Source organism: Perissodus microlepis, chromosome 23 (assembly GCF_051167445.1).
Source record: "Perissodus microlepis isolate ML-2025 ecotype Zambia chromosome 23, ASM5116744v1, whole genome shotgun sequence".
In the NCBI taxonomy this organism is placed as follows: domain Eukaryota; kingdom Metazoa; phylum Chordata; class Actinopteri; order Cichliformes; family Cichlidae; genus Perissodus; species Perissodus microlepis.
In genome coordinates this window covers 27547046-27574423 of record NC_140482.1, presented here as the reverse complement: position 1 = coordinate 27574423, position 27378 = coordinate 27547046, and the positions used below count along the sequence as shown (strand labels likewise).

At 37.6% G+C, this 27378-nt stretch overlaps 1 protein-coding gene across 11 annotated transcripts in view; it reads right to left on the bottom strand.

Annotated features, from left to right (window-relative positions):
* Positions 1–27378, bottom strand: part of naaladl2 (N-acetylated alpha-linked acidic dipeptidase like 2) — a 460659-nt gene that overhangs the window by 144943 nt on the left and 288338 nt on the right. For all 11 annotated transcript variants that reach the window (XM_084921762.1, XM_084921764.1, XM_084921763.1 and 8 more), the window contains 2 exons: positions 21655–21798; positions 4774–4866 (listed from right to left, as the gene is read on the bottom strand). In XM_084921762.1, the coding sequence (XP_084777888.1) occupies positions 4774–4866; positions 21655–21798 (237 nt within the window). The remainder of the gene's footprint in view (positions 1–4773; positions 4867–21654; positions 21799–27378) is intronic.

The window sequence follows — 27378 nt, the reverse complement described above, 5'->3', positions numbered from 1 at the left end:
ATGTCTCTCCATCTTTTTGTGTTAAATTATAGACAGTAATAGACAGCAGGGATTATTTCAAGAAATCAGATACACAGCACATTATATAGCTAAACCGAGAAAGGGGTTTTAAAATGAATATGTACAAATGCTGTGACTTAATAATAGTAGCATAAAGGCATTCACACAGTGTCTTCCTGTGGTTTACCGAGGTAACAAACTCACTTGCATTCACACATGAATGCTTCAGGCTTCTTTGTATGCCTTGCATTTTCTACAAAGACAGAGAGATGAGTATGGATGCACAAAGCAGAACTCCTGCAGGCAACAAGAAGAACAGAGCAAACCTCACGACTGCAACACAGAGCACTGATGACTCTGTCTGAGAAAAGAGGTGCTTAGAGAAGCCTGCTAGCTTAGCCCATGACAACATATTATTACATTATGTGGAGCTTCCTGGGTGAATCTTATGAACAGCGATTAGCGTAAAGTACTTTAAATCACTCATACGTGAAAGTGTAATTTACTTTGTTCATGGGTATGTATAGAGGGAGGAGGAGATTAATATATCAAAAGCTAAATTAATTTTTCATAAGAAACCCTAATTAATAAACACAGACTGAAAATAACATAAAATAACATGGACGTGATTCCCTTAGGCTAGGACAAATTATTATTGGTTCAGCTGAAACTAACTGTAGTTTATTGCAGTAAGTCAATGGAGGAATGTTTTCACTTGCATAAATACATGAGCTACCAACCATGTTTTATTTTTTTTCTTGGTGCAATTGATTCTTGGTAGATCCTCTAACATTTGCTACAGTTTTGAAATTTGCAAGGAATTTTTCTACATTGGCGGCATGGTGGCAGAGTGATTAGGACTGTTGCCTCATAGCAGGAAGGTCCAGAGTTTGATTCCACCACCTGGCCAGGGCCTTTCTGTGTGGGCCTTTGCATGTTCTCCCTGTGTTTGCGTAGGTTTTCTCTGGGTACTCTGGCTTCTACCCACAGTCCAAAAACATGCAGTTAGTGGGGTTAGGTCAATTGGTAATTCCAAATTGCCCATAGGTGTGAATGTGAGCAAGAATGGTTGTTTGTCTATATGTATTAGACCTGCGACAGACTCTCGACCTGTCCAGGGTGTACCCTACCTCTCACCCTTTGATAGCTGAGATAGGCTACAGCCCCCCGCGACCCTGACAACGATAAGTGGAAGAGAATGGATGGATGGAGTTTTCTACATTAGCAATTTAGCAGTGTAGGTATCTTGAGATTAGGTGGCCACTCAAGTTCTTTATCTCATATTTCATATGCATGAGTTTTATTTATTTATTTCAGGATTGTGTTGGAATTGTATAGCTTTGGGCTTTTAACTGAGGATCGTGGGCATAAGCTAATATTTCTGTGACTATACTTTATGTTTTATTTGGTCATATTTTGCCTTTAGAGTAACAGTAAAAAGTATAAAGTCATGATAGCTGTTCAAAGCCTGGCTTCATAGAAACTGGATGAGACACTAATTAGTACACATGTGTGACACTTTTGTCACACAACAAACAAATAAGTAAACAAAAAAGCTGCAGTTCTTTAGAATAAGAATGTCTTCACAAAGTGAGTGCAATGTTATAAGACTCCTACATAAACCCAAACTTTACAGCAGAAATAAACCTTTTATGTGCATGATGGACAAAAATAAAAATCACAGACACGACTGATTTAAGTGGCAGGTGATGCCGATAAGGCTGCTCTTAACCATGTGTCTGATGTTGGTGCTTTTTGGAAAATGTTTTAATGTTATTTTCTGACAAGTAATATGGATTGCTGCAAAGACATTTGTACTGTTATAAAAGTCCATGCAGGTAATCCCTGCTCCAGTTCTAGTGCTTTATTTAAATGCTTTTTTTTGCTATGTTACTTAGCACACTGTAGGCACTAATTAACTGGACTCTGTGATGTAGCCATATAGTGTATGGATACAGCTTTTTAACCAAGCCTCCCAGCCTTAGCTAGTTGAATGCATGTGAATGCAGATGTCTGATGCAGATTTTAACCACTCAAGTGCCTAGTACAAAATCCATGTTGTCTGCACCTATATGTAAAAAGGTGTCAAACTGAATATTTTAAGCACAGCACATTTTGAAGTCGCCCTTTCCAACATGTTTGCTTGGGGCTGCATATAAGAAAGGGCAACTTTGGACAATGCCTGAAACTGATTCTCCCAACATCGTCCAGGAAGGCAACCAAATAAAATAATGGAAGATTAATCATAAAATGTGCTATTAGTGAGCAGTTGATAGACTTTCTACATTTTTGTTGCGTTCGAAACAGTTTGAACCAGCTTTATACTATAATTATATACAAATCTAAATCTATGAATTTTCACTGAGCTATTATTAGAATATAAACAGTTATGTCCCTGCAGTATTCATGTAACACTTGTGTTGAACCACACTGGCTCAAACTAAAGGGCTGCTTTGATGTTACAGTGTGCCTGTTTGGCAGATTTGTTATGCTGCTAGCTGTAGCTGCGTACAGCAGGAAATTATTTAAGAAAAACAGCAAAGATTCATTCAGAATTACCCATTGCCATCATGCATGAATATTCAGTCTGTTTAGAGTTAAGTGTGGAACAGACATATGATGAAACCCCCACAACCAGTTAAAGCATCACTCCTTCCAGAGATTTGTGACCCATATTATCTGCTTTAGTGGGCCATTATGCCTGCTTAATATTACACTGTAAATCAGCAAGATAATTTTCCACTACTGAGTGGGCAGGACAGGTACAGTAGCGTGACATTGGAGGAAGGCTGTGTGGATGAGGCAAGGGCAAGATAAAGAGACAATTTAAAAAAGGATAGGGGTAGTTTTAGCTAAGAAGAAAGAGCCAGGGTTGACATTTAAATATTAAAAGACCACAGCATACAGCATGTTTGAAATGGGCAGAGTTAACAAAGCCTTGTAAATGGAAACAGAAAAAAAAGATACGCCTCCAATGGTCCATTTTCAAAAGTCTTTGGCAACATCAATGGGCAACTTTTTGAAATAAATAGCTGCAAATGGCAGACATTTAAAAAATACGATGGTTGACATTAAGAGTGCAAAAGGCAGTTAATGTCTACTTTAGTCAACATTAAGGTGGTTAATGTCTACTTATCAGAGCTTAACCACCTTTGGATTCATGGGATGAAAATGAAAGTGTGATCAAATCAAGTTAAAGCTTCTATTATTGTGTTTTGATCTAATGTATCCATAAAAAATGTGCACCTGCATCTTCTGAACCTTAATATGCGTTTATAAGAATCACTTTTCAGGTGAAATGTAACCTAAATTTAGATGCATCTGAAATAATGAAATAATCTAAACTAATTAAAAGTAATGTAAATACCTTACAGAAGTAAGCTAATTAGATTACTTGGAGAAAGAAAGCTCCTGACAATGTGAGCTGTGTATATAAAATACCACCCACAATAAGTTAAAACTGATGATGAGACCTTAAATATTATCCAAGAACTCTTGCTACTATGAATATATTCTATATTCTCAGTCATTCTGGCTATGACTGGCTGGCTATGTGCTTTGGAAGAATTTCACTAACCTCCAAATCTAATAGATTCTAATAGTTCTAAAACAACACTTCTAAGTGAGAAAGTCATGCATTATTGTGATCCCTGTGCTCACTACATGTGGATAGAAGTGCTGTATGCAAGGAAAATAATAGGCAATGCCACAGTTTATTAAAGAATTTAAAAAAATAATATTTTCCTCACTAATATAAAATATTTGTTATGGCAGCCATATAATTCAATTTGAGTTTAACTGTGTTTGCATTAAAGGTGATGTCAGCTGGTTATTTTAGTCATCAAAACGGTTAATTCCACATGGAAAGGTAATATAAATGATTATTATTATCTTATTTATCAGAAGCCAGTGGTGCATGTTATGTCACTGCTACAAAGTGTTAGTCTTGTCTGAATACCCAGTGGTTCAGCTGCTCAAGAGCACTTTAAGAGAAGTCATTGTGGTTGTCTCGTTTAACCACCAGTGAGAATATTTCTGTAGCACAGAATGTGCTTAGTTTCTATAATTTGCTCTTCTGCTGAGACACAGATATGGATAGCATTGATGGTGGGAAGCAGAAACTGCTTCCCCATTTACAGGATTAGTGGCAAACTGAACTAACATAAGATAATAAGATAAGATAAGATAAGATAAGATAACCTTTATTAGTCCCACACGTGGGAAATTTGTTTTGTCACAGCAGGAAGTGGACAGTGCAAAAGTTATGAGGCAAAAATTAGGATACAATAAGAATAAATAAAGTACACAACTGTACAAAATAGAATAAAATAAAATACTATATACAGTAGAATAAAATAAAATAAATATACAATAAGATAAAAATAGAATACAAATGCTATATACAACATGCACTGTTTGTAGCCTCATTTATGATGGCTATGAAAGTGGTATTGATATTATCATGGAATTTTCTGCCAGTAAGAGAATACAGATGTTTCCAAATTTCTCCTTTAATATTTTTTTTATGATTTCTACTGCTTGTTTAAAGCCAAGCACAGACAGATTGAGTTGAGGAATGAAAGCCATATTTGGGGACTAAGTGCATTATGTTGAAGCAGAGCTAAGTAATACAAGCATCATCAAGAAATCATTACCTTTTCTGTTAACGAAACAGGAAAAAATACAAATGTAGCTAAAAGCAAAGACAGAGACAGAAAAATGCTGAGATTGTGTTTTAACTTTAAGGCAAATCTGCAGTGGCTTTGTACAAACCTGGGTTCCTCTTTCCCTTCAGATATCCCACAACGTTGTAAATTTTCTTGTACGAAAACTGGTTTCCAATTGTCAGGGTTATCTTCTTGCGCTCTAGGAAAAAGAAAGAAAAAGACAAATTGTAAGATGAGTAATTCTGAATTATTATTGATTCATAGTGTGACGATACTGGGAGATTTTCATTCATAAGTTTTCACTCAGAAAAAAGAAAATATATTTACATAGACAGAACCTGGTTTGAATGCTCTGTTCTAAATCAAATGTGCTATGGGGGATATTACCACTCTGGAGTTTGTTATTATTAATGTCTGTAGGTTTCTTCCTGTTAAATGGTAAGTTTTCCTTCCCACTGTCGCCAAGTGCTTGCATGATTGTTGGGGTTTCTCTGTATTATTGTGTTTTTTTTTTTTTTTTTTAAACTTGGAATATAAACAGTAACCTTGCAGTCATATTGAGGTGACTGATTTGTGATTTGGAACTATATAAATAAAATAGAATAGAATTGACTGTGCAGGTTCTCAGTCATTCAGGCCGTGGTAGTCTAAAGGGCTTGGAAAGAAAGCTCCTTGGACCGAACTGATTTGAACTGAACTGAATTGACTTTAATTACATTTTCAAGCTAAAAACCAAAAACAAAGTAGACTGACGTAAAATAAATTAAATCAAATGAACGTTGTGGTTAGTATATCCTATAGCTATTGCTTAGGTTAAAAACAGCCTTCAAATTCAGAGTGAACACAATGAAACAAACCACCTACCAATCAGCAGTTAGGTTTTATGACATTTTTATTGATTTATCTACCTTTAGGTTCATATTTCTTTTTAGCAATTACATATCTAACACCTTGTGGAGGAACTGATGTATTGATTACTCTCTTTTTTCTTCTCCTCTCCTAGATATTTTTTGTTTTTGCTCCACATCGTATACATTCAGATAGTCATCACCGTTCTTCACCAGTGTCCCACCAATAGTTTTTAGACTTTAGTCACAATTGTTGAAATTATCCTTTTGTGCATTGGCAGTTCCAAATATTTCATCTGATTGGACAAACTGCACTCTCAGAGTGCGGTCAAAGTGAAATATCACTTGAACCTTTAACTACTTCATCACTCCACTTTACAGGTGTCCTAAAATTAAGTTGTTTTCCAAGGGATAAACTCTTGATGGTTGTCAGAAGGGAAGGAAACACACAATCTTCAGGAAACTGGAGATCAGAATGCATTAAACTACTACTGTTCATCTGTTAGACTGCTCTGTCAAACCCTCTCATGATGAACTAAAAAGTGATTTGGATAAATGACCTTGAATTTTAAGACAAAGTAGCTGTAAAGTACAATTAATGCTAAATGGTTAATGGAGTGGTTGGTTAGAGTGGCATTAAAGTAATTACAATAGAGTCCATTTGTGTTTTTGTGCACTCTGGTGTGTCTGGGTTCATTTTTGTTTACTTCTATGTCTATCTTTACAAGGACACGTTGGTGTTGGATTCTTTGAGAGAGAGACGACGTGTGGAAAGTGAGAACATTTGCTTGTCTCTAGTTGCTAACACGTCTTGAAGGGCTGTTTGAGGGTTAAGACGTCATGTTATGGCAGGGTAGCGGTTTTACACAAAATCATGATGTGAGGGTAGATGGCTAGGGAATGTGTGTGCATGCACTTGCATCAATCTCAACCAGTTGGAAAGTAAAGGTAATGAAAGGCAGATATAAACAATATTGCATAGAGCCGCTTAAAAAAGTACCTTATTGGGGTCTTGTGACTTCCTTTTAGGCATTTTCATCATATATGGGACAGTGAGAGAGTGTTAATGTCACGGCTGGCGGGTTGAGCCGTGTGGTGTGGAGGAAAAGGAGGACCCAAAATGCGGCAGTGACTGATGTTTCGAGTGATGTTTATTTACAAGGTGGCAGTGGCAGAAACAGGCAACGAAGCGTGAGTAATTACAAACGGAAACCTAAACTGGGAGAAACTAAAGAGCAAACCTGAAATCTTAACAAAACGGAGAGCAGAGCAGAGAGACGCAGACTAAGGAACAGGATACCAAGGAACACAGATGAACGCAGACGAGTCAACAACGAACACAGACCAACACCCACTATATATACACACACACAAGGTAATCGGGTAATCGCACACAGGAGGGAGAACAGCTGATCTGAATAAACATGATTACTGGAGGACACAAGCTGAACACAATGACAACAGACACAGACCTTCAGAACAAAACAGGAAATCTAGAACCCGAACTGGACACAAGGGGGGAGGACACCGAATAACTAGAACAGAGGGACATAATCATAAAACACAAAACGCTGGGTCAAAATGACCCAGGACCATGACAGTTAATAGGGGAGTATGTAAGGAAAGTCACATATTCAAGTAATAATAGAAAACTAAATGGGATTTTGCACAGTCTAAAAATCCTTTAATAATAACAAATTGTCAGCTCAAATTTCCAATTTCAGTTTATGCTAGATTGGAGATTATTATTTTTATGATTATGTTCTTGTATTTACAGCTCTATCAACAAACAGCAACAATACATAAAAATGTGAAACATAAAATGACCTTCGAAGACTTTCATGTGATGGTCTTAAAGTGCAACTGGCTCTTGTAAGAACGGCAAAAAGACCACACTTAAAAGCACACACAGACGGCCATATGATGCATTTGACAGAGCAGTCACTAGATATTGTGTCTGCCAGCTCAGCTGCCTTGCTGGATGGCTGTGAGCTCTTGGGGGGCTGATGGCTGGATATCTGAGGGAAATACAGAAGAAGTGCCAGCAAAGATGTGAGCTGGGGCTCAAACTGTGTGTGACAGAGGTCCCCTGCCTACAGCACTACAGCATGACAGCCCACTTTTCCAGCTTCACTCCTGTCCTCCATCCCTCCCTGCCCGCCTGTCTGCTTGCCCTCTCGCTCCTGTTTAATACATTATAAAAATTCACTGCTTTCTCTCATAGGCGCCACATAACCCATTTATCACTTTTGACATTGGCACAAATGACTATGGCTAAAGAGGAGGGATGGAACATGTGGACCGTTTGTGTATTCAATCTGCAAACGCACAGAGAGTAGGGAGAGAGATTTGTCATAGAGTAATTCCCCTCATGATGAATGGGTTTACAGATACGGCTGCTTCTACAGGTAAGAGGTGACTCTAAGTTAAGTTTTGAGAGTTGATGAAAATATTTAAAGGGACAATAGTATATGTTTGACTTCCAAGGGCTAAATGAAATGGAAATGCCCTTTTCCCCACAGAATGTGTCCTGATTTCAGCAAATATAAAACTCAAATACACTGTGATGTCACCAACAGAGCTAAGCTATTTAGCACCATTTTATCCTGGAGGATTGTATGAATTCCCTATCACAAGCAGTATGGCAGAATAAAAAGCAGCATGTTGTTTTAGTGGTAAGAGCTGCTTCCTCAGAGTAAAAGAGTCCTGGGTTCAAACCAAGGCAGAGCTTCTGAGTAGAATTTTGAATTTTCTCCCAGAGGTTTACCTTTATAAGTAAAATTAAAGGAACCAATGTGCTCAACCTGTGCATACTTTTACTTTTCCTACAAAATGTAGCTTCTGTATGATCAAAGGTTCATGAAGACCTCAAACACATGTAGAACATTACCTTTTAAAACAGCATATACGACTTTATTCCATTTCAAGTTAATTGAGACAATTAGTAGCACTGCCATGTCTCTACTCGAAATACAAAATCTAAATTACCTTAGTGGCAAGGCTAGTCTGGCTCTGTCTGTAGTTGGGAAAGATTACCAGTGCCACCGATACTGCTCAAAAGTAAACTGTAATCAAATTGTTTGTGCTTGTAAAATTGTTTTACACCAACTAATTCCACACTTGTTCAGGATCCTTGGAACTGCATTTGAACACTCTGGGTCTCCTCTGGTATCACTCATGGCTGAGTTGCCGACAGGAAAACGTACTGCAATCCTTTCCTAAACCTTGTTAAGTGCTTTTGCCATCTAAACCCTAACCCTAAACCTATCCAAATGGGAAGTGAAATGAAATGTAACTAAATGCACAACCAAAGCTCCTCTGACAAGATCCTTGGTCTCCCGCTTGACAATCTCATAATTTACACCACTTCTGCTTACTAATGCTGATTTCCGTAACTCTAGGACATCTCGTGCATCTCAGCCTCTTTGATTAAATGGCAGAATGAGACATAGTAAGAATAGGTGGCAGATATGTATCCTAGTTACAGCGCCATGGTGTATTGGTAAAGACATAAACTGCTAGTAATGGTAATGGTCTTTTAGTACCATTGTAACATTGTGTTACTCTGACTACTGGATAGATTTATTAGACAAACTTATACTTAGCATTACATAGAATTAAAATATGTAATACATTTTTAAGGCAAGAAATAAGAAAGAAACCATATATGCAATAACCAAATACATCCATACATTCTACTACTTTAAATATATAAACTAGATAATTAAAAAAAAGATATTATGTATAATCTTATAAAATAGTCTACATTCAGAAGCAACTAAGTGCAATTCTCTGCTGGGTATTAAATGCATAGTTGAGAGGAAAAAGCAGCAAATGAATGTGGGAAACCTGCACATAGCAATCAATAGCAGTGTAATTAAAGGGCCTCGGAGTCCTTTATATAAAGCCATTTTAAGTTGCTCTGCTTCACTCGCCTCTCCCTCTGCAGCTTTGCAATGTAATTTCCACGGAAATTTGGTACACTTTTGGCATTTGTTCTGAGTGGGAGACAGGATAAAACAGAGTGAGAAAGAAGAATTGTACATATTAGAAAATTAAAAGGCAGACAAAAAGACATTTAGATACCTCTGACTTTGTTTTTTGCTTTTTTAATCAAATACAATTTTATACCATTAATAACTGCAAGATGAATGTGTGGTGCTGTCAGTATGTTTCTGTGTGCCCATGAGAGAGGGAGGACCAAGGTAACATCTTGCCTGTATATCTTGGTCCTCATTTTAGAATTAATATTGCAATATTAAAGTCTTATTGCATATCCAGATCTATCTTTACATGTATGGAATCTCTGAACTGTTATTAAATAACTAAAAATCTATTTTAAAGATTACAATAAGAAAAAACAAAGACCTAGAAAACAACGCACACAAAAGAAACTGTATAATCATTCTAAGTTTTAAAAATACTATATTGCATTGTATTATAACAGGATGTAATACTTTTCTGGCTATGCAATGAAAAGGTCTGTTATATAATCATAGAACATAAAGTCTAGCCTTTCTAGAGGGTATTAAATGTAGAGTGTAGCAGAAAAAGCAAGTTAGAGAATTATAGGAAACCTACTGTAACTTTCAGTAGAGGTGTAATAGTGCCTTTGGCCAAAATAAGCGTGAAAGAATAATAATAAAGGAAAAAGTGCAGAGTTGTAATATCAGTACTTTTCGTTGAACGGAAAGGACACATTGCAGTATTTACTCCTAACTAAGTAACATAACTTATATAAGCCATGAGTTTTGTTTTTAAAGATTTCTGTTTGGCTGTAAAACATTATTTTAGTTTCCTTTAGTATTTATATTGCTTATAGTGACTTATATAAGAAGACATGATTATATGTAAAGCATGTTGTTGTGGACTTTCAAAGTGGACTGTTCCTGTTGTCACTGATACGTTGATATTTTAGGGCACTAATTCTGTTACCACTCAGGCACATTCTGCAATGCCAACTTTTAACCTTTTCAAAATGGTGGAACATATTTCTAGACTTATTAAAATGCAATGCACTGCCATTTTCACAAGTAAACGCAGTCCTATCCCACCAATCAGTAGAAAAGGTTTCAGGATAACCGTGTTGTAAAATATTTTATAGTTCTTTAAATTTTGTCTTTCACTTTCAATAAAAAATGAAAACAAACTGCGAGTATTTCCAACATCTCAAGTCTCAAGTCTATGTTTTTTTAAACGTTTATTTTACATAAGCGTATCTTAGCTGTGATATATGCCAAGCATAGATCGGAAGAAGAAATAGCATTTAGCTTCAATTTAAAAAATAAATAAGTAAAACGCTGTATATGAGCAAACACAACCAATCACAAGTACACCTGCTGGGTCATTATATATCAGAAGGACATTATGAGTCATTGTCACATCTTTGTCAGTATCTGCAATCATTCCATCTGCTAATTCAACAAACACTCTGGCCTTGCAAAGATTCTGACTTCAAGTCCAATAAGATATATGAACATGCATGAATGCAGAAAAGTGTGTGAAAGTGTGTACTTGCTGGCATTTGAAAGTGTAAATGTGTGTGTACAATTAATCAGCCTTGCCAGGGTAAACTGGGGCTTGCAACAGGCCTTACAGATAGTGATGGACTAGCTTGGTAATTGTCTGGTCAACAGACACACCACTCAGATAGAGTTGGCGCCAAAGCCCCAAGGCCCGATTTAGACAGGGTGTGCTCAGTGAATTAATCAATCTTTAAAGGGCACAACACATGGGGGAAGTGACATCTATCAGAAACACACACTCACACATACAAATACATGGCCACAGACTACAGTAAAGTACCAGATATTCATTAACGTATTAATTAACATGAGCAATTAGAGATGCAAGAACGCAAAGAACAACAATAGTTTCAAACTAAAATTCAAACAGGAAGCTAATTGAAAAAAATAGGAAGATTTTAAATCTGAAATTTGACATAAAGGACCAGCTGGTTGGTAGTTTGCTTGTCAATGGATCTTTGAAAGCCAAGTCATCTCCAATGTGCCTGAGTATGTGTATAAGTTAATGTTAACAAGTGCTTAGCTATAGATGTGTGATATCTATAGCTTAGCTATAGATATGAAATGGGTATCAGGAGTATTTTCTTTCTAAACACATTCGCTACAACTTTACATTTCAAAATGGTAGCTATATGCTTATAAAATAAACTGTCTGGCAGATGAATGCTAAACATTTTGAATGTTAAAAATGTTTCTTATCTGCTATGTAAAAGGTTGTATTCATGAATGCTTTTATGGCAACTCAAGAATATGAAGTATGTGGGGTTATAGCAGGTGGGCTTGCATATTGCACATTTATTTATTTATACATTTATTAACATCAAATAGATCATATACAGAAAAAGCTAGTGTCTTACACAGATCTAATAAAATTAGATCTTTAATTTAATATATCATAAAAGGAATAATCAAGCTGGTCACCACTTTAAATATGCACACATTAAAAAAAATGCCAACATACATGCACAAATTCACTTACACGTACATTGCTAAAAGTACTGTGAGGTCAACCACATCAGCTCGTTAAGGTCTGGTGAGCTCCATGGAGGGCCCCAAAGCAATTAACCAATGGCCAGCCAATATACCCAGCCTTAATTGAATGGGAATTAAAAGAGAAAATAAGGAGAAACGGGATTAAAAAGAAAGAGAAAAAAATGAAAGGAGGCAGACAGATGGAAACAAATGATAGTGGGATCCCAAGAGTGGTCAGAGGTGCAGCCAATCGATTGGAGACAGATTACATCTCTCTCGCTTTCTCTCTTTGTCTTCCCTTTTGACTCGCTCCCTCCCTTGCAACTATTCTTTCCCTCTTTCTGCCTCATTTGAAGTAATGGAAACACTTGAAAAAGAAGCCTACCTTGCAAAACCATTGGCTCTACAATAAGATCAGTCTTCGAAGATGCCTTTCTTCTAAGAGCAGGGACAAACACATGCACACAAACACTCACACACATTCAAAATGTCCACTCGAAAACCAACAGTACCCCTGCCAGAACTGGAACAGCATCTGACACACCATTTGCTACACAGAAATCATCTACTGTTTTGCCCAGTAGAGACCTAAAAACAAATAACTGAACCAAAATATCTACAAACTAAGACTCATGGTATAGATTTTCAGGGATTCAAAAAAAAAATTATGTTGACTGCAATACTCAAAAGCACCGAAATGTTTTAAACCTAATGAGTTTCAAATTCACAACTGGAAAAAAAGCAATAAAGTGAATGTGGTACACACATGCCCAATCACTCAGTCAATAGTACTCATGTCTTTGGCCACTGGGTTTTAGGGGTGCATCACTCCATCAGGCCACATGGGTGCATAAACTGATGAACTGTGTGTGGGCTGTGTGACTGTTATCTGTGCAACATTGGAAAAGGGCAGAATGCAGTGTTCCATTCAAAGACCAGCTGCTTGGATTTATCGAGAAATAAATGGAAATAGACAGACCATACACACATTCAATAGGGGAAGCATGTGGACAACAAGAGATGACGACTGAGCAGAGACTCAAGTGAGAGACAGAGGGCTCAGGATAAGAAAGTGAGGGAGCAGAAGGTAGTGTTGTGATAGGGAACTGTAGTAAAGACACCGAGATAAAAAAGGATTTAAACTTTCAAAAGCAGGAAAGAAAGAATTTTCCATTTATACTGTATACATTTCATTTTATATACATACTCACATACACAAAATGCTTCAATAGAGTACAAAAGTGGGAACACACATGTACCTCAATATGCCAATGTAAATATCCGTAGTCCTGCTTGTGTAGTAGTAAAGATGTCAAAAAACATCACCGCAGTCATAGAACAAATGGCAAATTTGAAACTTTTATTAGATCAGTATTATCAGATCTGTGGCCATGTGTTCTGGACATTTGGGTGAAGAGAGGTGCTGACCCGTCAACTGATCACCACTTGGTGGATAGCCTGTGGGACGCGGCTCAGGCAATGGATGAAGCCAAAACTTGGGTGTGGGAGGAGTTCTGAGATTTTGACTGAGGATATTGTCAGGTGGTGGAAGGAATATTTTGAGGACCTCCTTAAACCAACTCACATGTCTTCCATAGAGGAAGCACAGTCTGGGGATGAGGGGAATGACTCGTCCACCACTGGGGGTAAGGTTACTGAGGCATGGCCTCCTTGGTGGCAGGGCCCCTGGGATGGACCATGTTCGACCTGAATTCCTGAAGGCTCTGGATGTTGTAGGGCTGTCTTGGTTGACATGCCTCTACAATGCTGCGTGGAGATCAGGGGTCATACCTCTGGATTGGCAGACTGGAATTTTGGTTCCCATCTTCAAGCATGGGGACCGGAGGGTGTGCTACAACTATAGAGGGATCACACTCCTCCGCCTTCCCAAGAAAGTCTATGCCAGGGTCCCAAAAAGAAGAGTCTGTCTGTTAGTTGAACTTACAGGAGGAACAATGTGGTTTTTCATCCCAGTCGTGGAACACTGGACCAGCTCTTTCTCAAATATACTTAAGGGTGTATGGGAGTTTGCCCAACATGTGTTTTGTGGATTTGGAGAAGGCATTCGACTGAGGTGCTTTTGGAAGTATAGGATGTTAAGGTTAAGTGAGGTTAAGTGCCCACTCCGGGTCAGGGACGAATTAGTGGAGAATTTTAAGTATCTCGGGGTCTTGTTAACAAGTGAGGGGGGCGGGAGATCGACAGACTGATTGGTGCTGCGACTGCAGTGATGTGGATGCTGTATCGGTCTGTTGTGGTGAAGAGAGACCTTAGCATAAAAGCGTAGCTCTCGAGTTAACGGTTGATCGACATCCCTATCCTCACCTATGGTCAGAAGCTTTAGATAGTGACCGAAAAAATTAGATTGGGGATACAAGTGCTGGAAATAAGCTTTCCCCAAAGGGTGGCTGGCCTCTCCCTTAGAGACAGGGTGAGGAGTTCGGCCAGCTGGAGAGATCATATCTCATGGCTTGCCTGGGAACGCCATAGTGTTCCCCCAGATAAGCTGGATGAGGTGGCCGGGGAGAGGGAGGTCTGGGATTCTCTGCTTAGGCTGCTGCCCCCTGACCTGGCCCAAGATAAGCGGAAGATGATGGGTGTATGGATGGATGAAAAACAGGTTAAAGTAGCTCTTAGAATTAAAGCTTGGCCTTGCACCTCTTTTTCTCATTCACAGTAGGTTAGTTAACAGCTGTTTCTCTCCAGCAAATAAAAAAGAATGGGCATACTGTAGACCCACTATGGGCTTCTTTCTGCTTTGTGTGGGCAGTCCACAGTCAGCCCACATGTGCCCTACAGTTAATACCAGTACTGGGCCTAACAGTCGGTAGCCCACTGTGGACCTCTGGCGTTTGCCCAGAGTGGCTCCACACAACCCCCAAGAGGACATATTTGCTGCTGATGACTTGAACAAGATGTGGAACCAAGAAAACAGGATCATTTCATGCCAATCAAACTTTACAGCAATGAAAGTTCACATAATTAAATATTAAAAAATAACATGAGGAAAGATGGTATACAACTACAATAAAAAGGAGACGCAATAAAAGACGAGAGAGCAAATGTATTCATGAATGCAAAAGTTTTGGGCAGCTATTTTTTTAATATTGAATTAGTGTCAGCAGTTGTTGACTGAATAAAAATACTGAAATTAGGACTCTACAGAAATCACTGTCAAACTGGGTGTATAATATGACTTACAACATATGCACCTCTATTTCTCTTGTAATTCTTTATCTGGAAGCTCACTAATCTCTTCAAACTCACTAGCTGCATACTTTTGATTAAAGTTACAGAGCTATTACCTTATGGACTAGAAAAGTTGAAAAGCCTCTGAAGCCGCACTGAGACAATGAAGAGGCATTAAAAACTAAATTTCAGGTTGCTAGTATTCCCAATACAGAGTAGTTTCATTGCCAGTTGTAGAACCTATTAACATACTCTTCAAATTAAAGGGCAAAATACAATCAAGTGTGACATTATGATCGCCTGCCTGATAATGTGTTGGTCCCCTGTTGCTGTGAAAACAGCCATGACCCGTCGAGGCACGGACTCCACTTGACCCCCGAAGATGCCCTGTGGTATCTGGTACCAAAATATTAGCAACACATCTTTTAAGTTCTGTAAGTTGCCAGGTCGGGTCTCCATGAATCTGACTTGTTTGTCCAGCACATACCACAGATGCTTGACTAGACTGAAATTTGGGAAACGTGGAAGTCTAGTCAACACCTCAAATGCGTTGTGCTCCTCAAACCATTCCTAAACCATTTTTGCTTCGTGGTATCATGCTGAAAGAGGCCATAGCCATCAGGGAGTGCCATTCCCATGAATGGGTGTACATGGTCTGCAACAATGCATAGGCTGGTAGATTGTGCTAAAGTACCATCCACGTGGCAGGACCTATGATCTCTCAGCAGCACTTTCCCCAAAGCATCACACTACCTCCTCCTTCCTATTATATATCCTGATGCCATGTGTTCACAAGAAAAATTGATGCAAATACACCCAACCATTAACGTTAAACTTTTTGGTAACTGAAGCTACAGTAGCTCATCTAATGGGACCAACCTTTGTTCCCCAAATACAACAATGAGCCTTGATCACCCATTACACTGTCACAGTTACTTCACTGTTACTTTCTTGGACCAATTTTGAAGGATACTGACTACTGCAGACTGGGGGCACCACACAAGACCTCCAGCTTCCAAGATACTCTGACCCAGTTATCTAATCTTCACTCCTGCTTCCAACACAAACTGTTCACTTGCTCCCTAATATATCCCACCCACTAACAGGTGCAATGATGGTCATATTTGAAAAAAATTGTGGTACAAAAACATATATTTTTAGTTATAAACAGAATTATTAGCATCATTAGCAATCTAACTTACACACATTGCATAGCATTCCACAGCAGTATTAAAACATTTAAATACTGCTTGCAAGTAGTGTTCATATACATTTTCTTTTATGAGCTTCTTAGCCTCTTTGACATTCGCTGATTGCTTTCTTCTGGTTCTGTTTCTTTTCTCTCAGAGCCAGCCTAATTATCACATTTGGAAACAAGTATTTTTGCTCAGATGTATTGCCTATATTGTTTGCACCTTTTAGCAGAAGGAGGTCGGTTGTAATGATGTCTTTCAAACTATTTATTCTATTATATTACAGTTAATCTGTATAGAAATACAATGCTGTAGTAACAGGTGATATAAAATACAGAGTATAATGGATCAGGTCCCCTGTTGCCCCTCAAATTTAACTTCTTTTATCAGTTTCTATAGCTGTCTTATTCTGAAAAACCGAATTTCTGCACAGCAGTGAAAAATGAATAAAAACGACCAGACATGGTGTTGTCAAATCTACCAGAGTGCCAGAAATAAAACCTAAAAAATGTCAGCACTCAATCTAGACACTCTTTGTCTGGAAACATTTTTCATAGTTCTGGCACATTCAAAAAATAAGAGTCTCAAATAATACTATTAAAAATGGCTGCAGCATTGTTGCACTTTGTTTGGGTTCCATCAAATCTGAACAATTTTCAACTTTCAGTAACATAAATGTGCAACTTGTTATAATACGGCTGCTATTTACGTTTTGATTTTCAGTTTAGATTAGATAGAAGCATTTCTTTTAAATGACGATGCACACAGGTAGACTATTTTCAAAACTCTCCCAAGTTTCTCTTATCCATGCAAGCCAAAATGAAAATGTAGGCCACGCTTGTTCATTCTGGCCTAAAACTCTAAATCAGTAACTGTTTTGTGTCTTACTTTAGGATGGGAATAAGTGGATTCATATTTGTATGGTTCAATATTTTTTTCCGTCTATAGGAGATTTTACTTGTTTTTTGATACTGTACACAATACAACTCATTAACCGTTTTAAAACTGGTTCTGAGATTATGGTTTTGTTCATGGCTTCCAGAAGCCCTCAGTCACCAATTTAAATTCCAATTCTAAGTAAGTAAATTTACCGTAAAATCATTTTTAGACAGTTCAGCGATTGATTAAAAATTTTTTCACATGCTCTGAACGCATCTAAAATCTTTAGGTACCAAAACCCCCTATCAATTATCCTTTAAATCGAATATGTTTGACTATGACCTCAATGCTGTTAATGTAGTGTACACATTTTGTACTAATTGCAAATCTAGATAAGTAAATTCTATAAAATGATATGACGATGTATTCCATATGGAGAACATATAAAGAATAAAAAACAAAGGACTTAAGATTCGCTCAGGACATGCTGCTTTTTAAACCCTTCCACAAAACCTTAGAGTTGCAGTGGTGAGGAGGCATTTGGGTCACATCTGTGAGTTAACCAAGCAATGTTTGCTGGAAATTCCAGGTTATGAACTCCATGAGTCACCATAGAGTGTGACTGATATGCAAGCACGGGTAGGTGCTGGTGAAGGTTATCCATTTGAGTGCTGCAGAAACAGCATCTCACACACTTATTCTTGCATTTCAAATCTAGACTTTCTTTTAACACTTTATTTTATATTTTATTGGTTATGTAACTTTATGCGCCTTTTCAATGTTTTAAATGTCTCTGTTTAATGCTGTCTTGTGATTAAAAAATATCCCCACATCTATGATGAAATAAATTAATAAACATCCAGCAGTTAATAAATATTTTCCAAATTATTTCTAGTTCAGCACTGGAACTAGATTAATTTCATTTGAAAATGTTTTGGCTGGCAGTCATTTTTATGTTGTTAAATAACTTCTTTCTTCTATTTAACAGGGGCTAATATCCAGTCAAATGATGAAGAAAAGCTAAATTAACTAACCCGAACTAAAGATGATTTGTGATTGAACAGTAAACATGTTTTTCTTTTGATTAGCTAATTTTTAAACCAAACAATTTTTTTTCAGCTCTAGTCTGAATCAAATCTAGGACAGATGTCTTTAGTGTAATTATAGACAGACTGTGACATGCCCTGATACTGGACTCAAAATGATTGAAAGGGATCCATGCAAAGCCTGTAATTGGATTGCAGCAGGACATCTGTAGGACAGTTGATAATATACTCTACACTGCTTGCTCATGCCTGACACTTGTTAAAGGAATGTTTTATTCTTTCAAAATGAAGTTACCTGCTACAGTAAATAGAATCACTGGTTGATATTTGACATATTTTTTATTGCTTCTAAGTGCTCAGCTTTCCTCTGTCTCTGCTCTTCCCTAACTTCAATCAGTTGAGGCAGATGGCCATCAAACGTGAATCCAGTTCAGCCCAGGATGATTTTATATTAAAAGAGGGTTTTTTCCCTTTTTATTGCAGCCGCTCCACAAAGGAAATTATTGACTTTCTCTATGTATTTGCCTACTGACAGGTCAACACTAGGGGTGTCAGTTCTGACCTTTATTTCTTTTGTCTCTTCTTTAATGTGATGGATTCTCAGTTAACGTTTTACACATCTTTTGTCATTACTTTTACAAAACTAGCTTTTATGTTGCTCTCAGACATTTACACTGCAAAGTGCTTACTCATAGGGGGTCATATCATTGTTGGGTTTGCATGTATTATTGTAGGGTCTACCTTATAATATATAGTGCTTTGAGGCAACTGTTGTTGTGATTTGGCGCTGTATAATTAAAATTGAATTGAACTAGCAAATACAACATTTTGTTACTGCTAATTAGCATAAATAGCTCATCATAGTTTTTCTCAATCTATGTTTAAGCATCAGCACAAAACATGCTCCTATAATGATTAAACCAAAACTGTATGTCACCATAAACTTTGGGTAATATACTAGTAGCTAAAAAGAACCAGTAACAATAAGCTATAGTAATGAATCAGTCCCTTCTTTAATCTCCACCATGACTGTCACATAATCCTCCTTATATGTCTCTTACCTCTTATACTCCTTTCTGCCTTTTTACATTCATGCATCAAGCTGCTCTACCTTAAATAACATTTATAATGTTTCTTATTTAAAATCTATAAGTAATGTAATGAGAGCTCAACAGCAGTAGTGTTGGAAGCTTCCACAGGATCACAGAGGTCCAATTTAGAAAAGTTATATGTGTAACTTTTTCACTCAGTGAGTCTAACTAGACTATTTTCAACTATGAGTGCTATATATACAGTTGTGGTCAAAAGTTTACATACACTTGTAAAGAATATAATATAATGGCTCTACCAAGTGTCCCGTTATTTCTAAAACTCTGATTTTTCTCTGATAGAGTGATTGGAACAGATACTTCTTTGTCACAAAAAACATTCATGAAGTTTGGTTCTTTAATGACTTTATTATGGGTTAACAGAAAAAAGTGATCACATTTGCTGGGTCAAAAATATACATACAGCAACATGAATTAGCAATTTTGGTGACTTACAAAGTTGTCAGTGAACTGAGCTTCATAGCATGGCCTCTTAACTTCTTGTGAGTGATTATGAGTGACTACAGCTGGTGACTTCTCTTAGGCCAGTTAAATAGGGCTCATTGGATACAAACGCCCACAAACGCTACAATGGGAAAGTCAAAAGAGCTCAGCATGGATCTGAAAAAGCGAATTATTAACTTGAACAAGTCAGGAAAGTCACTTGGGGCCATTTCAAAGCAGCTGCATGTCCCAAGAGCAACAGTGTAAACAATTGTTTGTAAGTATAAAGTGCATGGCACTGTTTCGTCACTGCCAAGATCAGGAAGAAAACGCAAGCTATCACCTGCTGCTGAGAGAAAATTGGTCAGGAGGGTGAAGAGTCAACCAAGAATCACCAAAAAGCAGATCTGCCAAGAATTTGAAGCTGCTGAAACACAGGTGTCGTTATCCACAGTCAAACGTGTTTTGCATCTCCATGGACTGAGAGGCTGCCGTGCAAGAAGGAAGCCCTTGCTCCAAAAGCGGCACCTTAAGGCTCGACTGAAGTTTGCTGCTGATCACATGGACAAAGATAAGACCTTCTGGAGGAAAGTTCTGTGGTCAGACGAAACAAAAATCGAGCTTTTTGGCCACAATGCCCAGCAATATGTTTGGAGGAGAAAAGGTGAGGCCTTTAACCCCAAGAACACCATGCCTACAATCAAGCATGGTGGTGGGAGTATTATGCTGTGGGGCTGTTTTGCTGCCAATGGAACTGGTGCTTTACAGAGAGTAAATGGGATAATGAAGGAGGATTACCTTCACATTCTTCAACATAACCTAAAATCATCAGCACAAAGGTTGGGTCTTGGGCGCAGTTGGGTGTTCCAACAGGACAATGACCCCAAACACACATCAAAAGTGGTAAAGGAATGGCTAAATCAGGCTAGAATAAAGGTTTTAGAATGGCCTTCCCAAAGTCCTGACTTAAACCCCATTGAAAACATGTGGACAATGCTGAAGAAACAAGTCCATGTCAGAAAGCTATCAAATTTAACTGAACTGCACCAATTCTGTCAAGAGGAGTGGTCAAAGATTCAACCAGAAGCTTGCCAGAAGCTTGTGGATGGCTACGCCTAATTGAAGTGAAAATGGCTAAGGGACATGTAACCAAATATTAGCACTGCTGTATGTATACTTTTGACCCAGCAGATGTGATCACTTTTTTCTGTTAACCCATAATAAAGTCATAAAAGAACCAAACTTCATGAATGTTTTTTGTGACAAAGAAGTATCTGTTCCAATCACTCTATCAGAGAAAAATCAGAGTTTTAGAAATAACGGGACACTCGGTAGAGCCATTATATTATATTCTTTACAAGTGTATGTAAACTTTTGACCACAACTGTACATATGCAGTGGTTAAGAAAGTTGTCCTAACAGAGTGGTTTTGGATGGAAGATAGACAGATCCAGTATAAAAATGCAAGCTCTAGACACAGACCCTAAACTCACAATAGGCATCCTAAGGATAAGGGAGACTAATGGAACCTAGATGAACTGATAAATCTATATCCTATGCTTTTAAGCACAATGCTTCCTTGATCATAATGCCTGGTTTAATCCAAACATGTCCTAAAGCTGTGTCACTCATGTGCTCCATACACTGCCCCATTCATGCATGCTGTAACTTTTCGCTTGTGATTGAAGCTGGTTTGTTTTTATTAATTTAAAAAACAAAAACAAACCCTCATACTTTTGAAAACACTTTCTGTTGAATGAGACATTATTAGCAACTCTGGTTTCCTGTAGTCTGTGTGCTTACCTGTATTGGGAGGCATTGCTAGAGGAATACAAGAGCCTTCCTGGCCCGTGGATGGCGATGACAGCAATGTCTTGGCGAGGAGGGCAGAGATGGGCTGAACCAACAAAGATGTCAGACTTCCTCGTGCTTCCTTTGACAACCCAACTAGAGATAAAAAAAGAAAAAAAAAGAAAAAGAAAACATAGCCAGAAACTTGAGAGGCTACAACAAAAACAGACAAAACTTGTTACTTGTGTAATTCAAAGTAACTCTATCATTACAGAGACTTTATAAAAAACAAAACAAAACATGGAAATACTCAATGTTCTCATTTGGAGTTTGTCCTATTTACTATGCTAACCCTGGAAAACATTCAGGATTTATAAAGGTCAGTACAGAACTTGTATAACAAATAGACAGTAAACTGACAGATGAAAAAGAACACAGAAATTAATAGAGAGAGAATTAACTCCACATTAAATAAACTGAAATAAGATGAACTAATGACAATGAGACAAAAGTTTAAGACCACTTAAAAAATGCCCCCCCCAAAAAAAAAAAAAAAAAAAAAAATCAGAGTTTCAACATGCAACAAGAAATGGGACTGAGACAAAACATTTTTTGAGGATGCAATTTATTGAAAAACAACACTTCAACTAAAACAGGCTGTTTTACAGCTGATTAAAAGTTTAAGACCACACCTCCAAAAAAAACCTGTAACCCCCCCGCCAAAAAAAAAGAAAAATCAGAGTTCCAAACATGAACTCAGTAATGAATAGCTCCACCGTTATTGTTGATCACTGTTGATCAAATTCGTTGCGGCATGCTTGATGCAAGCGTTTCCACGAGGTGAGTGGGAACATTTCTCCAAGTGGTGAAGACGGCCACACAAAGGGCATCTATTGTCTGGAACTGTTGTCCATTTTTGTAAACTTCCCTTGCCATCCATCCCCGAAGGTTATCAATTGGTTTTAGATCAGGGGAACAGAACATGCAGGATGTTCCATAAGAGTGATGTTATTCTCCTGGAAGAAGTCCCCTCCACTGTGGCACGTAGAAAACATCTCAGGTGGGCTCTGTGGGATTGTCATGCCAGTAACGTTGGAAACCATCAGAACCATTAAGGTTACATTTTTTTTCTCATCAGAGAAAAAAATGTCCTATGTTGGTGAAATTTTTTGGGGTCTTCCACTTGACTTTTTTGTTCCATAACCCTCAGGATCATTGAAGAAATTCCAAACGACTGTCTTACTCCATCCGACCTCAGCAGCGATGGTGCGCTGTGAGAGACCCTGCTTATGCAGGTCAACAACCCGACCACGTTCAAAAAGGGGACGTTTTTTTGCCTTTACCATCAGAAAATTATGACATTTTAACTACCTGACGGAAAATAATAATGAATCCACATTTTTGCAGAGATTTGGCCTTTTAAAGGCCTGTGGTCCGAAACTTTTGATCAGCTGTAAAACAGCCAGTTTCAGTTGTTTTCAACAAATTGAATGCTCAAAGAAATGTTTTGTCTCCTTGGAACCTTGTTCCAAAGGAATCGGGATCTGTAATAAAACAACAAAAACAAATGAAAACTAAACATTGGTTTTCTTTCCACTTCCTGACTTCAATGTAATAGACTAAAAAAATAATAAAAGATGGATTATTGGTATAACATAGACTGTACAGTCAGTACAGTTAATGAGGTTTAATGAGGCAGTTTGTTGTTAACATATGTAGAAATTATTTGGTTGATTACACACGTGAAACAGAATGATTACCATCAGTTGGTCACAGTTTAAATTTCTGTGTTTTTGTTTACTGATAAGAACATATGTCACTATTATGGAAATACAGAAATATAATTGATTTATCTTACTTCACAGGATACTATTCATCAAAAAAGTGACAAAAATAAAAAAAAAATTCAACAAAAAACAACACACTGGAGTCTGGCACATGATGAAAAACACATTATTTGTCTGTGCCATATCCTGCTTAATTCATCATTCAGTTATCATTATGGGCAGGCTTGTCTGATTATCCTGACTGCTCTCCTGTCACTACCAGGAACACTGTTTGTCCTTCACAGGTTTCATCTATCCAGGGAAAAGTTGTGTCCATGTTTCTGGGCACCTTTTATCTTCATTCCAATGTTATCTTTGCTGTTATTGTGCTCTTCTTTTGTCCTTTTCTCCTTCAGCCCTTGAAGTTACTTCTAACAGAAATGATTTTTAAATATTCAGCCAATATGAACAATTGTCATCACTTGTTGACCCGTCATTAATAAAATAAAATAAAATTCACTTACTTAAGGTCCATGCAGTTTGAATAAATAGCCACGCAACATCATTCCCCCGAGCCTTAAATATATATACTTGGGGTAGACAACATGTACTAGGTGTAGATGAATATTCTGACTGATTGTAACAGTAACAAAGGCTTAAAAAAACAATAACAGAAGTGCTACCGTCCACCTCGAGTAACCGCTATTGTAAAAATCCAGTCATCACTTTCCCTTAAGAGAAGTTAGAACAAGTTCAGATGGACGACAAAATTTCCAAAAACTCACTCATTTATGGCCATGAGCTCTGAGAAATGAGTAAAAGAATTAGACTGTGGATACATGCAACTGAAATGGAATTCCTCTATATGGTTTCTAACCTCAGCCTAAATTGTCTGGTAATGAGCTTAGATTAGAGCCTCTGCTCATTTGCATGAGAGAGTCAGCGGAGATGTTTCAGGCATCTCGAGATGCCTCCTATATGTCTTCTGTTGGAGGTCTTACTGGCATGCTCAGTCAAAAAGAGGCCCCGGGTAGCCCATGAGCACACAGGAGAGATTGTATCTTATCGGGCCTGGGAAAATCTCAAGATCCCCCAGGAAGAACTGGAAAATGTTGCTGGGGAAAACAACATCTGGAATATCCTGCTGCTGCCAAAGCAACTCAGATAAGAAGAAAATGATTGGATGGATGTTCACTTTATTTGTAGGTGTTTTATATACATACTTAGTGTCATTTAAAAATTGCTTGTAACATATCTCTAAGTTAATGTGTTCAAATGACAAGCAAAGCATATATTCAATACCTCCTTATTACTACTGTAACTAAAACAAAAACAATATAATCAATTCAGCAAACAACAGTTTAAACACTTTTGTCTTCCTTACTGTCATAAATTCAGTTTCAATTTTAATGTATCTGTTGTATATCTTCTGTATATCATATCATAAAATGGCAGGACTTTTTGCAATTCAGTACATACACAAAATAAATATATTAAAAAAAAAGATCTGTAATCAAGGTAAAGGACTAATAATTATTCTGACTTCTTCATCCTAAACAGGCAGAATTCAGAGTTATAGCTAAAACAAAAGTGTGCATGTGGTTACTGAGTATCAACTTCATGTCATGTGCATATGATTTCATCAAGGTAATCACTATTTGTATGGTTCTGATATACTACAATATATATATTTAGCATTTACAAGCTGTTAAATCAATTATTTTGCTAATTGATTTTACCAAATGACCCAGAATACTTGAATGTTCAAGCAAGCAAAGGTGCAGGATTTATGTTCATGTTTGTAAAATATATCAGGTACAATGCTACTGCTTGTGACTGTGTGAACCTATCACCGAAGACTTGGTGAAGTAAAAATAATCAACCTTTAAGTGAATATAAAAAAAGTTATAATACATCAGGGTTTTCTGTGTGTTTTTTAATAACATGACATTCTATATTAACAAGCATTATCTCTATTAACAGGCTATGCACCACAGGTCTTTAAGGTGGCAGTAATTAAACCATTACTTTAAAGGCCTTTACTTAACCCAGTTGTCTTAGCTTATTATATATCAATCTCCAACCTTTCTTTATTTCAACAATTCTTCAAAGAGTAGTTGTAAAACAGCTGGGTGATTGTTTGCAGAAAAATGTTTAGAATTTCAATCAGGATTCAGATTTCATCACAGTATAGAAAGAGCACTAGTGAAAGTTATGAATGATCTTCTTATGGTCTCTGACAGTGGACTCATATCTATGCTTGTCCTGCTAGACTTCAGTGTAGCATTTGCTACTGCTGACTACAGTGTTTTGCTATATTTTCTAAATATCTCCACAGTGATTAGAACACATCGTAGGTATTAAAGGCACTGCACTGCAGTGCTTTTAATCATATCTGTTTAATAGACTCTAATTTGTTCATGTAACTCTCCTGTAGGCCCACCACCTACAGGAAGCATTGCAGGATCGGGTGCAATGTGTGACAGATCAGTTCCCGGCTATCGAGACTGGCAATTGGGGCATGGAACTTCACCTACCCAGTGGGGAAGGAACTTGAGTTAGTACGTATGTTTGAGAGATACTAGCTACATATCCCCAGTGCATGGCTTTGGCTCAGGAACCATTCTCCTGGCCAAACTCGGTTCTAGTCTGGAGTTGCCCTTGGCAAGAGGCAGCGGTTTGGGGTGGGTATATTTTTAATCCTGTATGTTGGACTAGAGGGTTGTTTCCCTGTACCTTCATGCAACTGAAAGGATCCTGACTCTCATTTGAAATTCACTCAATTCAGTCACTGAGTGGGTGGCTCAAGGGAGCTCCATCTGGTGACTCAGTCATCATAATCGGAGACTTCAACACTCATGTGGGCAGCAAGAGTGAGACCCAGAGGACCGTGACTGGGTGGACCGGCCGGCCTAATCTGAACTCTAGTGGTATTCTGTTATTGACTTTTCTGTGAATCACACTTCGCCTTTAACAAACACCATGTTCAAATATAAGGATGAACATAACTGCACATGGCACCCAGACACCCTAGGTCAGTGGTCCCCAACCCCCGGGCCACGGACCGGTACATTGTAAAGTCTAATTAGTTCACAGAACTCAAAAAAATTATGCAAATTCGTTGCCTCAAAAAAAATTGAGTCAAGTTTTACTTAAGATGATAAAGCTAGGGCAACTTATCCATTTTGAGTACACTGTACAACCTCGTTAGTTCCCAGAACTCAAAAAAACTATGCAAACTCATTGCCTCTAAGTAAAGCTTACTTAAGATGACTGTTAGGACAACTTATTCATTGCAAGTATGCAGTATTAAGAATAACTTGATATTTCTGACTGCACCATACTAATTGTTTACCTACTGACAAACATCTCACATTCAACTAAATGAAAAAACAATTTGTGGTAACCTGAATATGATTAAAAATAATTAACAACACTTTTTGTAATGATGTTAAAATCAGCCCAACTTTTATTTTCAAATACAAAAAAGAATAACAGCCAACATACTGGACACTGTTCTCTTGAACAACAAACAATTATATTGCCATCACTGTTATAATCTTACAATGAAACAAAGTCTCACATTTAATTATTCTGAAAATAAATAATAGTTTGTTTTGTACTTACTTATATAATCAAAATAAAATATTTGTTGTTCTGTCACAAGTGCAGTCTCTAATTTAAACAGCACATTTGTTTTTCATCCAACACATGAGCTGGAATGTTGTAATATTTTAAGGATGGCTTGTTTCCAGTCCAGGCATTACTGCCTGAATGACTATCATGGATCGAGGTGATCCAAATGTAAGTGCAGAAGAAAGTCTTTAACTTCCCTTAGGTACAGTGGCAGTGAATGTGGCTTGGAGATGCAATGAGCTTGAACCTGCAGGCGACCATCTTCACTGACCACACCATCTGTGACGGAGGACTCATCTCTCCTGTTGTCCTGCAAGCAAACAATCATATTCTT